Consider the following 14,690-nt stretch of genomic DNA (forward strand, 5'->3'; position numbering starts at 1 on the left):
TTTTTTTTTTTGGTTTTCCAATTTCCAACACTTTGATCTTTTTAAGAGATATTAACCCAACAAGATCATTGTTGATCATTTGACCAACCTTAGAATTGTGAAACTAAATAATATAAATCTGATTTACTATGTGTATCTATACAAAATTTGGCAAGCTTTTAGTAAGTGTTACAAATCTGTTTTACACAGAAAACCAGAATTTTTAAATACTGTATTCCTGCTAAAAAATTTGTGTATGAATTTCACTTATACTAAATTAGTATAAGTGAAAGATGGTTTTGTGTTAAGAACAGAAATACATCTTCCCATCTTACAGTTTTTATATTTCTTCTCTTTTTTTTTCTACCTAGCATTAACTGTAAAGAAATCAGTGTACAGTGAAAGGAAAAATTGAAAAACATAAAATAAAATTAATAATTCTGTTGGTTTTTTTCCTTTGCACTGACTGCAGTATTATTCATAAAGTTCCAAGCTACTCATCTTAGCAGTTTCAACTCTTAACCTTCTTCACATCTGTTTTCCTTTTAATTTCATGCCTTAAATTTGTATTACTGGAGCAGTGATCCTTGTGTAAAAAGCATTAAATTACAGCGGAAGCCTGTTAGCTGTTTCCCGTTGCAAACAGCACCCGATCTTATGTCATAATTTGCAACAGCACTCCAGCTAGTGTAATTTTAGACATGTTATTGAGGTTTTGCTAAGCTAAGCTAAGATGTGTATAACTTATATCTTAGCTAGTTTTGTTAAGAAAAAGTATATAACAATATAAACTATATATATAAGATAAGGATATTTAATACTCACCATGTATTCAAACTGATTGCATTTGAGTAAAAATATTTGAGGTTCATCCCTAAGTCTTGTTGAGTCTCACAAATTTGGGTGTCCCAAAAGAAATTCATGTAGCCTTCAAATTTGCATTGTAGAACATAAAAACTGTATCAAGCACTAGAATAGCCTGTCTCAAAACCTCTATAACTTATCCAGCTTTCTGAGTAATATAAACCTCCAGTAAGAGGCTATGTCCTCAGAGTGAAATTAAATATCAATATAGCTAATTAAATATATTGTTATTATGTAAGGTATAAATAGGTTAAGAAAAAGTTCCATTACTGCTCAATCTGATCAACACAAACCAAACAGTTCTCCGTGATGGAGGATAATGGTGGGAAAACAGAATGCATAAGCTTAAAATTTACATAGAAAAGAATCTGCTTTTTCTACTGTTTATAAACTTGCTCATCAACTATGTACAATTAATTAGCCAACAGTGTTGAAAGCCAATGAGAGATGGTATGGGCTTATCTAGTGGGTTTCACAAATTTATTGATAGCTAGTAAAGAAGATAGGAGGTTCAAATTTTAGATTCTTGTTTGTAATTATGTATAGTTTGTATTTCCAATTGGTAGTAAACTGCAGCAGCCTATTTTAGAAGTTTAAAAATTCAAAAGTGAAAACATTGGAGATCAGACACACATTACATAACACAGAAGTTAAGACTTATTAACACTAGTTATCCAGTAGAATTGGGAATTGAAAATACTTCAACTTCTGAAGTAGAAGCATACTATGTAGATGTAGAAATGAAAAGCTAAGGATATTAATTTAAATGTTTTTGATTAAAAAAAAATTATTTTCCATTATACAGCTTAATAGTAATATGCCCCAATCTTCTGTTATAAGTATTATAACTTCACAATTGCTATAAAACTTCATTTTTTATTACTAATGTTGAAATACTAATACAAAAATTAATATTTAATGGATATAATAAAGAAACATTAAACAAAATTATTAAAATATTTTGTGGTAAATTTCCAATAAATATTTCTAGTTTTTAATAAGATCGTTTAAACATCTTGGAACTATTTCCATGCATGTATTAACACCACTATCTTACATTAATATAAAAGCTCTTATAAAGGGTAGATAAAGTTTGAAAATTAGTAGTTATAGTAGACTGTAGACTATGTGTAATACTTAATGGGTGGAGGTTGTGAGTTATACTAGCTTAGATAACTTGGTTGGGCTTTTATACTATTATAATGTGTTTACTGTAGTACTAATTAATTTTGTTTTTTACTATAATTGGGGCTGGAATGCCAATGTCAGGAGGTAAAGTTCTCTTACCTCTAGTCGTAGAACCTTATTTATTTTCATTTCTTTGAGAGCAGCCACCATCCCACAACTCTCAGTGGGCATTGAAAGTTGATATAGAAGTCACCCAAATCTTGCTCTCCAAACTTATTTTTGTTTTTCTTACTTATTTTATGTTAATTCTTTAACATATGAAACTAGTGAGCTTACATTTTGATCAGCAGAAAAGGTTCTTATGTTTATATCACCACTTGATTGGGTGTAAATGCTTATCCTTACTTTATTGAAGAATTTACTGTAGCTCATCCTCTATACTCTTTATTTCTATAATACTGGACTTGGTCCTTCTAACATTAGGTCTCTAAAGAACTATAATTGTACTACAGAGGCTGTATTTACTAGAGATGCACGGGTACCCGGCCAGATAATAGGCCCCGGCCGGTTATAGGGTTACTCGGCTCCCGCTGAGTGTTGAAGTTAAAAACAGCTGAATCTGGGTAAATGAAAAGCCCTAGTCTTTGTTGCAACTTAAAAGGTACTGAAAGTTAAAGTCAATAATTGGTTTAGTTAAAATAACTTGTTGGGTATTCAGAGAACAATAGAGGTTAATAACAGGAATGGCTTCAGAAGTGAATTTTTGGGAAAGGTGGGGGTTTTGAGAACAATAGGGGTTAGGGTTTGAGAAGTTGGGTCTAGACATTAATCAGAATAATGATTCTAAAACGTGTCAAAATGACTGGTTATGTGTTTACTTTCACTGGCCTCACTCTTGGAAGTCAAATGATGCTCGATTTCACACAATGGCCAGGATAGTATGGCATTATCTTTCTGCACCTCTGACAAGTGCAGACAGCAAATGGGCTATTAGTGCCACTGGCAACATTATCACACATGAAAGGTCAAGGCTTTTACCCAAAAATGCAGAAATGCTACTGTTCCTCAAGTACAATTTAAACAAATTCCAAAAATACAGGCATTCAGCGAACTGGTGTGCACATTTTTGTTAGTTAATTTTGAAAGTTGAAAGTGAAACTGGAGTGTTCTGTTGGTGGTTATTCGGTTAAATGTAATAAACGTCAATTTTGTTTCTAATTTTTATGTATGTTGTTTATTTTGGGGGGGGGAGAACCTGGTCCCGGTTAAAAACCGGCCACAGGCAAAGCTTAGTGGCCCGTTAACCAGACCTAGTATTCGGCCAAATTTTACTATTCGGCCATACCTGGTATTTACCCTAATAGGCTTGAAGAGTTTGTATTATCAGTCACCAAATCTTAGCTTGTATTCAAAGAGAATACAAATATTAAATGACTTTACTCTTCTAAGTTAAAATTTTTGTCGTTATTCATACATATTAGGTGCTACTTGAAGCTAGGTCAGTGGCAAGAAAGCCTACAAGGAATTAATGAAAAATCTATTCCCATGATCCTCAAGTATTATTCTGCTGCTAGAGATTATGACACTAACTGGTACAAGGTGGGTGATGAATGTTTTTGTATCTTATAACTATTTACTTTTTGTATTTTCAAGTTGTTTACATTATGTTGTATATCTGACAGAGAAATTAGTGTCTTATATGGACTGCAACATGGAGAAGTATAGTAACGTACTAATATAATGTAATAAAATTATAAAAACTGTTTCACTAAAATACAATTTAATCATTATCAGAATTTTTAAAAGGCTTTAAATTTGAGTGATACATTAAAGCAGTCAGACTAAGTATTGATGTAATTGTTCATTATCTAGATTACACACTGGAATAGATAAGGTATTTCATTATCTAGGTGATATATTAAAGTAGCCAGACTAAGTACTAAATATAGTAGTTACTTTATCACAATTCGATCAGGGAAATTATTTACTTGTTTTTCTAGATTTTTCAAAATTTGCAGTGCATATATTGGAGGGATTTACACATTTGATAGAAAGTTTAGAAAAAACAACATTTATACTCCAGATATATATATATAAAAGAACTTTTTATTTTAACCCACATTTTACCTTTGTGGCTTCATCAGGGTTAATATATTTTACTCTACTGATACTTATTATTACTAATGTTTACACTGTTGTATATATATTACTGTAATGATAATTAAGATTACTGATGTTTATGCTGTCATATATTGTACTCTACTGACAAGTAAGGTTACTGATGTATTATGCTGTTATATATTTTATTCATTACCGAGTAACAATTTTCTTTTTATCTGCAAAGTTTTCAAAGCTATTAATACATTTTGTGACTCCTTAATAAAAATGAATTTTCTATTGAACATTACAGCATATACACATCATACAGAGAAGAACATTATTTTTGTAATTTAAAGGAAATATACTTTACTCTTACACCTCAGTGTCTTGTGCCCAAACTACCATTCATTTTGGTGCTTTTGAATTTAGAGGACCAAAGGAGAAATTATCATTATCAACTATCCATGATTTAAGTTAAAAATTGCTTTAAAATCCTATTTTGGTGAAATATTATATTCCTGCATAACAGACTTTACTTGTTCTAATGTAAATCCATTTACACCATAAGAGGACTGGATGTAGACAAAAAAGAAGAACAAACTATTTAATATCCATTAAAACACTGGAAGACCGTGATACAATTATCTAAAATTAACATTTCAAAAAAGAAGATTAATGTGTAACTAGGTCCAATTTGAACAAATGTTTGGACTGAGTAAACTGATAGCTACAATTTCAGGGTTTTAAAAATAAAATTTTAACTCAAAATATTGTGATACACAATTCTTAAGTAGACTGGAATCTTAACTTTTTTTTTCATAAGTTTAAATTCAGCCTGGGCCAACAGTGACAGCTTGTAAGCGTGATGCAAAAACATAAAATTTTCTTTGTAATTAGATGCCACAAATCTGTCTGTATGACAGTAAAATACTGTTTATGTAATAAATTAAACAAAAATGACTAATTTACTCTGGTGGCAATAACATTTATAAAAGGCAATTTTGAATGTACAGGGTGTCCCAGAAGTCTGGACCCATAGGGAGAATAGACATTCTTAATGTTAAACAAGCACATTTTTAATGTCAGTTGTACATATATCAGGAAAGAAAATACCCAGATGGCACAGTATGCCAAGAATTGATATGTGTTTGGCTGTTAATTGCATGTAATTTGAATAATAAATAAATGAAGAATAAATTGTGTATTTTTCCGTTTGGGTCCAGACTTTTGGGACACCCTGTATTTTAACCTCGATGATAAATGTAATACTGTTATGGCTTTTGTTTCATGTAATTAACACATCAATTAATATGCTCTTTTCATTTAAAAACTGGTAAAGTATTATCAACGTATCATGAATAAATCTGTTTAAAATTAACCTTTTTTGTTTGTTTTTATTGAGGTAAAACATTTAATAAAAACTGAAATGAAAACGTTATGTAGAAAAATATGTAAAACTCAATACAATTCCATCTATTTTATCATAAATTTCTTTATTAGAAATGACATTACACTACTCTATTGTAACTTTAATAAGTTTCTAACACTGATGTAACCCATTATACTGGACTGGCTTTCAAATACATGTTCTGTACAACAAAAACTATACTTCTTTATAAATGTATTGGTATATAAAGATTCAATGTCCAGACTAGCACTAAAAACATTATATGAATTATCAAAAACTATACTTCCTTATAAATGTATTGATATATAAAGATTCAGTGTACAGACTAGCACTAAAAACATTATCTGAATTATCAAAAACTATTCTTCCTTATAAATGTATTGGTATATAAAGATTCAATGTCCAGACTAGCACTAAAAACATTATTTGAATTATTTAAATCCTTAATAAATTATACAAGTTCAAAGCTTTTGTTAGTGGTATGTGGATAAGAATGTGATTTTAATACCTATTGAGTTAATTTGCCGTTGAACATGCTTATGATGAAAACTATTGGTCGTATTGGACATTTTTGTCTGACTATTTTGGGAACTCTGACTGAGGGCTTGCTAGACTTAAATTTTAAATGAATATCATTGCATTAATATTAACTTCTGATGTTCATCCAAGCATCCATCTTTCTGAAGTGTCTATGTAAGTTACTCAATTTTGTGTTTGTTGGATCTTTACTTCAGAAAGTTAATTTACTTGTTTCACCTAATATATTCTTGATCTTTGTGTAATTATTTATTTAGAATAACTGTACACTTCCCTTATCAAGTTGTATGATAATATTGTCATTACACAAAATTATTCTATAAGAATTGTTCATTCTTTTATTAGATAAATTATTTGGCCAATTTTAAATGGCCAAAGAATATATGGTAATGCAACTAATATTTGTTTTGATTTGTTCTAAATGTACATTATTTAAAGGCTAAGGTAGAATAGTTTCTTAAATTTTCTCTCAATATTTAACTTTTTAATGATCATGAGCAGAGTCCCTCAGTGAAAAAGCGGTATGTTTACAGACATATAAAAACTAAAATCCAGGGTTTGATTCCCCGCAGTTGACACAGCAGATAGTCTAATGTGACTTTGCTCTAAAAGGAGCAAATAAATCATGAATGGGACTGTTACACTTAAACCTTTTACTGAAATTAATTTTCATTTAGCTTATAATCAAGGTTACAAAAAATAACTTTATAACTGATCTTAAAAGAACTGTATGTTGTTTGCATTGCAGGTTGTGTAACTTGTGTTGTTTTAGATGAAGAAAATCAAGACACCTAACATAATTTTGTAACGTTTTTTTTTCAGTGATTAAGTATATTTTCTTCTGCTCACTTTTATATCTAACTTTAAGAATTGCTTTTTTGTTTTAACATATTATTGGTATCCTTTACACTTACACTTTACATTGAAACTTTACACTTAAACATGAAAGTGAAGATGCAATTGTATTTTATGATATTTCAAAATGTTTTCTTATAACTTAAAATTATCCCAAACAACTTTGCAATTTTGTAATTTTACGATTCAAAAAGCAAAGCCATCATATTTCTTCAGTCAACTAACTGATGGCCAAATATTTCTATAATTTTGCTCAGAAAAACTGAGTTCAAATACAGCTAATAATTTGTCTGAATATTTCAATTAAAGTTAACTCAATTTGTGCATTAATTGCATAATAGATAAAATACAAAGCAGAACTTCCTCCAGGCTTCATAGTTTTAAAGGACTCCTTATTTTGAAATCTTGAGAGTTTAAAGGATACATTTGGAATCCCTGTTCCCAGTGCTGTGAGATGGAGTATTTGAGGTAAAATGTATGTGGTGATGCTGATATCCACTGCAAGGGGGCAGTGTGATCTGATATTTAGTTATCTTTATTAGTTAAGGTGAAAGCATTTTAAATTAATTTTTCTTACTCTGAAACTTAAATGTTGTGGGTGTGGTGTGGCTTGGATGAATATTTATTGAATATTCTACTCATAGGTTTGTACAGTATTTTTAAAAAATGTTACATTTCTCTTTTATTTCTTGGAGTAAGTTAATCATATCAAGAACAGACACTAGAAAGAATAGTCCATGATGAAATTAGGTAATGTTTTTAATGTTGGAAGTAGCAGATTTGTAAATGAGAAATATCATGGGTTTAATAAATGAACACATTTAGCATAGGTTAATAAATAAATTCCTCTTGAGGTGCTTTTGAAGGCCATTAAGTATGGGCTTATGAGTTATAAACAAGGCCCTAAGCTCAATAGCTGTGACATTTGTTACATAATTAACATATGACTACATAATCATTGATTGACTGCATAATCTGAACTTCTAGACTTAGTAAAGCCAAGCATAGGTTAATATTACCAAAGTTATGACTTAGTTTGTTTCTTGTTACTTATAAGTAATGCTTACTGGTCAGATGGTCTGATTAATGGCCTGTCCAAAGGCTTCTGAAATCTCTAGTTGTGTTTGTTGTTGTTATTTTACAAAAAAAATAAAGGTAATAGATTACTGTATGTAATGAAATTGTCTGATGTCTTCCTAAATGTTATTATTAGCTGTTTCAACTTAAGAGTCGCATAATTTCAACTATTACCATATAATTGGAGCATGAATTTTATTTTTGTCTGCGAAATCAGCTATTTTTTCCACTTAAAGACAGGGCCCTATATAAAGGGCCTCGAATTGAAAATGAGAGTGACTATGTAAACCAGCAGTTAATAATGAAACCAATTTTATTCAGAAATAAAATGTTATATATATTCATACTTTAGATCCCCTGGTAAGCATTGAGACCATGAAAATGATACTGATGTTTTAAAGATACAGTTTGATTTAGAATTAATGAGGATAAATAAATATCCCTTTGTTCAGAGTTTTCTAAAAAAGGAAATTAATGTGCGAGTGTATCAGAAAAAGACGCATCAAATTATACAAAAAGGCTGAATAAACGAATGTGTGGATTTCAAACCCCATTCAAACTCTGACATACAAAAATGAGCCTAAAGACTGTGATACATCTATGGAAAATGAACATTTCAAAATAATAGCATAAGTTGATAAAGGATAAGGAATATAAAGTTAGATTACCAGTTATAGTACTTTGTAGAATATGTTTTAGGCTATCTTTTTTTAAGTTTAGATATTTGTACTGAAACCTTTTATGAAAGCTTAGGAAACAATTTACATAGTATTAGACAACAGTCAGGAGATGGATTTTTAATTATTGAGTTTGTTAGTATGTTACAGTGAGTCTGAAGTAGTGAAATATTATTTGATTGCTTTTATTATATTATTATGTTCATTGCTTTGATATTGAGTTGTGTTTCTACAAAGAAATAAAGATGTGAGAGAATTAAGTGAAATTTTTGTATTGACATCTACTGTGAACCTAGATCCATCAGTGAACATTAGTTAAGCTAGCTTCTAGAACTTCTTGTCGAAGAAGTAAAATGTTGACATCTTCTGTGAACCTAGATAGGTTCACAGTAGATGTCAACATTTTACTTCTTCGACTAGAAGTTCTAGAAGCTAGCTTAACTAATGTTCACTGATGGATCTAGGTTCACAGTAGATGTCAACATTTTACTTCTTCGACTAGAAGTTCTAGAAGCTAGCTTAACTAATGTTCACTGATGGAGATCCATCAGTGAACATTAGTTAAGCTAGCTTCCAGAACTTCTAGTTGAAGAAGTAAAATGTTTCAAAATATATAAGACTGGACTTTCCATTCTACCAACAATAGAAACTGTTTTAACAATATATTAGATTCTTTATACTTTGGATCTGTTCTCAAGGAATACTTAGGTTACAAAAGCACAACGTATTTTTTTCATTAGATCATTCTTATTGTGATATAAAGTTAATGCATATATCCTTAATTTGCCTATTTCATTTGAAGGGAATACTAGATTTGTATTCAAATATGTATTATTCATATGTAGCTATTTACCTGCAGTTGAGTTTTATTAGAATTGAAACACATTTCATTTATCAATTAATAATCTTCAAAGTTCTTTTTAAAATATGTTTGGAATTTAGTTAATGTAATTACTTCTTATGGGAATTCTGTGTTTTTTAGGCTTGGCATGCATGGGCTTACATGAACTTCGAAGCAGTTCTCTTCCATAAACAACAAGGCCAGCTACAGCTTGCAATGGGTGGTTCTAACCTGACCCCTGGGGACATCCCTCTTTTTACCTCTGATTCAAGCACATCATCTCCTTCAGGAACCCTGTCTAAGACTGGATTGGTAAGTTTTGAAAATATGCTTATTACATTATTTTTGAAGTTATCTCAACTAAATGTTAATTTTTTTTTAAATTGAAAGAAATATAGCTGAAAAATAATTATTCAAATGATCTTCTCCCTACACACTGCTGAGACTTCTTCACTGGTACACAGAGATATCTTCTTCATCACAGAAGCTCTCAACTGTCTCCTGGTTATAAAAAGCTTAAAAACAAAAATAAAACCTTGACCTTTAGCAAGTGATACAAAACAGAGATTAGTGAGAGGAACAGGATGGGCTCAGAAGAGGAGGATGCTTACATCAGCCTTTAGCATTAGCAACTATTGATGGTGAAAGAAATGCCATGCAGTAATAATCATTTGTGGTAAAGATATGTAGTATATGGTACTCAGAAAAACTTCTTAAAATAATGATTGTTGACATAAGTAGGAGTAGGACACTGCCTGTATGGGAGATATATATATACAGTAAAAGTCTTCAATTTATAAAAAGTGTTTCATTCACTGCACAGTTTTACACAGTTTGTTCTCTTATGGTAGATGCATCATCTCATGACATAGTTCAAGTGGAAAGACAAAATTTTTGTTTAATTTTATCTTTGTAACAACAGTGTTTGCAGCTCATACCATAAGAGATGTTGACACGTGACAATTACGTTTTCTTGGAAGAACATCAGTGAAAATTATTAATAAACAAATCAAATTTCTCACCTTTTTTGAGAAGAGAATCTTGGCTGGTCCGTGTAGTTTTAAACTTCGGCAGCAAGATGGCTGCAGCAATGAATTCTAGATTCTCCACCATGTTGGCAAACCGCTTCTGTAATCCTAACTTAAGGGAAGCTGCTAAGGAATGACACAGCTTTGCAGAATGGTAGACTTTATCAAGCCTAACATGTAGTTGATAGAGTGTAGGAAGCAGCCACCCCATATGAGGGAAAGTTTCAGACTGAAAGATGTTCAATGCCTTCATCACTGATTTTATCACTTTGTGATATTTTCTCAAGAACTCCAGCTCTACAGGACTTAACCTGAAGCAAGTGTTAAAATAATATACAGTTGTACGTATCAAAGTTGTGTAATACTTTTCCTTAGGCTTGTCAGTTCATTTGAAATCAGGACGAACAAATATTACTATTTAACAGTACGCCTTAATATACAGTTGAATTCTAAGTATGTACCATAGGCCTCACAGATCATTTGACAACAGGATTGGTAAACATTATTTTCTTACACTAAACCTTTGCATGTCCCACAGTTGAGTTTGAATAATAAAGGAATGGCAAAATATAGGACAAAAATAATATAAGTACAATGAAAAAGAGAAAGACCAGTCCAGCAATTTCAAAAGCAAGAAAATTATGAACTACTACTTACATTTTAATCTTGAATGCTAGACATATATTCCTTATGACATCTTCTACTTGCTTCTGCTTAACTATTTGTTTTCAGTAAAACTTTATATTTTTTCTGTTATTTTCTCTACCCTAACTTTATACAAGGTTGGTCAATTTGACTGACCTCGTAACCAACAAAAAAAAATTGAAATTACCCTCCTTTTCTTCCTAGAATGACTTCAAATGTAGTGAAACTACATTCGTTTATCCTAAGTAGCTTTAAACTTGTAACAGTATACATCTATTTATAATTAAATTTTATTATTTTATTGCCCTTTTGAATGCCTTTTGAACTGCGTCTAACTACTATTCACACCATTATAAGATGTAAATCACTTGGGGAATGTGCAGCTCATGTTACGCTATTGTATTACATTACCCACGAGCTACTCCAAGCTGCTCGCATGCATGCCTCGTGAAATATTATTATTGTTTATTTTACCAAATCTAACCTTAACTAATCTAAAGAGATATCTATTTTTTACATTTTAGTTACTTTTATAATATTAAATAAAGAATAAACATAAAAAAACATACTTAACCATACTTTTTTTATACTAATGGTAGTAGTTTATTAAATAATGCACCAAAGAAAATAGAATAATAACATGCAAAAAGCAGACAGTTCCCCTAACTATCATAATTTTTTGGCTTTCTAACTATGTGATAAGATACATTAAAAATTCAACTAAGCTTGTTGATATGTTTCCTGTGAAAATAAAGTTTGAAGTGGAAGCAAAATAGACAATTCTCTCTACACAAAAAAATTTAATATAATACATAATTTGATAGATTAACACTTTGTATTTCTATTGAGTATAATAATATAGTATTAAACATCAAAGAAAACTATTGGCAATTTCTGAAAGAGGGATGTGATAGATGGGCGTGGCAATATGGGTCTGATTGTCTATTTCATGACTATAACCAAATAACATTCAAGGGTATAAAAATTGTGCTTTGCTAGAATGATAATCATATTATAATGAGTAATTTACATTAAATTCCATACTTCTCAAAAGGGTGGAAAATAAATTAAATAAGATGAGATACCTGGAGAGCAAATGTCATAATTGTTTACCTTTTTCACAGATATGTAAAATTTTGTATTTTTTTTTCTAGATCAAATTGGTGTTTAGTTTCAGTAAGGTGAAATGCAAAGGTTGTATGCATTTTCCTTAATTTCCATCTTCTTGAGTGTTCTTTAATTCTCGTTTCTTTGGAATGGCCTGTTTGACCTATATGTATACACACACTATTGCAGTATTGACTAACTAATTGCTAAACACCACTGTTGCTGTTTTTTTTTTTATCCTGTCTTTGTTGTTGCACAACATTTTTCCTAGGTTGTTTTTACAGTATACCAGCCTTCAAAACAGTTTTCTATTATTATTTTATTTCAAAACATAACAGGTCCAATTTTTTCTTACGTTATTTCACTAAATTACATGAATAATAATGAAATGTTGACTTTTATTATTTATACTTAATTTCCAATTAAACTGATAATTTTCAAGTATTTAGGGAAAGTATCTATGGGTTTAAACTTCAAGAAATAATTTTTGATTATATATTAAAAACTAATAAAAACACGTACTATATATTATAGGATATTATAAATATATAATATATATATATAGTTTTTAGACTTGCCCCCATGTGCTTGTGTAGATTTGTTGGTGATGTAATACAAGTCACCACATCAACCATTTTGTGCAAACACTGTAGGCAGACAGAAGTTCCTACCATTGTCTTGAACCTAAGTTTGCCCAGCACCCGCAGAGTTGGAGGTAGAGTCAGTCGCTTTCACATCTGACATCTTTAACTACCCAAACAAAGTGAACAAGACACGAGCCATGGGTGTGACATTAATTATCAGCTGACAAAACTGAATGATCATGATTGGATACTTTAAATTCCCTTACTTTCAACATCCTCTGATTGGTTCCTTTATCTATGGGCATTTTCCAAATTTTTTTGTACCTTACAGATTTCGGCAAAATTGTAGTTAAGTTTAAGCATAATATTTTCTCCTAAAAGTGTATTTAAGTTAGAGCAAAAGTATTTAAAAATAAAAGTACATTCTAAAAAGTTGATGTGAGAAATAATACTTAAGTATAATTACTTAACTAATTTACACCTCTGAGTGTAATACAGTTAAACCTTCATGTTTTTGTTAAGTCAACACACTTGAATGACTTGCACATAACATTAGATATATTCATGCAGGACTTGATTCATCAATCAGTATACATCAACTGTTTCATTAGCAAGTTTTAAATTTTTCTTAATTGATAGTTAGATTGTCTTAGCTTTTGTAAGAAATGAAGTTGGAATAATGTTTACTTCAACCATTTCCATAACAAAGGAATATTAAAAAATTTATTCTTATCATTTTTTGTGATCCTAAGCTAATTTTGACATCCTACACAGATATACGATTTTAACTCTTTTAAAACTTAAACATCTAAAAATTAAAATAATACTTCATTTTTGCATTATTATTATTATTATGTCATTATTTTATTTACTGGAAGATAAGAGTCATTTTATTCACAAAATGTTTAATTGGCTCTAACATTTCATTTTAGTAGGATAATACCAAAATATAGTGCTGAGTACTGAGGAGAAGAAAATAGTGATGAGTTTTAAAATGGCCTGGTCAAAATACTGATACTAATAAATACAAAAAATTGTTACATTAGTTGAAAAAAATATTGTTAGGAAAAGAGAATCCATCTAATTTATGGTAACTTTAGGAGAATGTTCATTAAAAATAGAAAGAATTACAAGGTGATAGTATAAGAGTGGTTGTATCCATGTCTGATAGTTGTTGTCATATAACTAAGGCTAAAAGTGCTCATTATTCATTTCATTATATTACAGAATTAACTTTGTAATAATGAGTGTAAATTCAACATGTAAACCAAAACAATACTTTCCTTTTTTTTCTATCTTTCATGAAACTTTAAATTTGATGCTTAATAATTTTGTCTTATATATAAATATCCTTGATGTTTCAAAACTGATTAAAACACTGACACCAAGTTTATATTTTCTAGACAAGCCAACATGTCCATGACTACACTGTTCCAGCAGTCCGAGGATTTTTCAGGTCTATTGCTCTGTCTCATGGAAGTTCTCTTCAGGATGCTCTCAGGTGAGGCATAATCAGTCAGGGTTTTGGGCTCACTCCTTGGATATTTCAGCTTATGGTGTAATTTGTTTATAATTTTCTGCATCTGTTTCATTAAGTAGACATATAAACTTATTGATATTAGTGTTGTTGCTTTTTTTTCTGGAACATAGTGACCTTACTTGTTAAGAAAAAAGTTTTGTAGTTTAGATAATTTGCTGAAAATATTTACAATGAATAAAAGTGTTTGTACAGATGCTCAAAAGTACTTAAAGTTTCCTTAACTCTTTCAGCACAGGCTTGGTCCCAGGAACCGGCCTTGTAACCATTTTGTACTTATTATAGTTTTCATGCTATAACTTTTAAATTAGTAAGTGAATGTT

At 30.2% G+C, this 14,690-nt stretch overlaps 1 protein-coding gene across 1 annotated transcript in view; it reads left to right on the forward strand.

The window, feature by feature from the left end:
- LOC106468498 (serine/threonine-protein kinase mTOR-like) overlaps positions 1-14,690 on the forward strand; it is a gene marked incomplete at its 5' end in the record, with an annotated part of 108,081 nt that overhangs the window by 49,474 nt on the left and 43,917 nt on the right. Inside the window, 3 exons of the mRNA XM_013928928.1 lie at positions 3,453-3,570; positions 9,608-9,778; positions 14,234-14,331. Coding sequence (XP_013784382.1) covers positions 3,453-3,570; positions 9,608-9,778; positions 14,234-14,331 — 387 coding nt within the window. The remainder of the gene's footprint in view (positions 1-3,452; positions 3,571-9,607; positions 9,779-14,233; positions 14,332-14,690) is intronic.

This window comes from Limulus polyphemus, unplaced genomic scaffold (assembly GCF_000517525.1).
Source record: "Limulus polyphemus unplaced genomic scaffold, Limulus_polyphemus-2.1.2 Scaffold3027, whole genome shotgun sequence".
In the NCBI taxonomy this organism is placed as follows: Eukaryota; Metazoa; Arthropoda; class Merostomata; order Xiphosura; family Limulidae; genus Limulus; species Limulus polyphemus.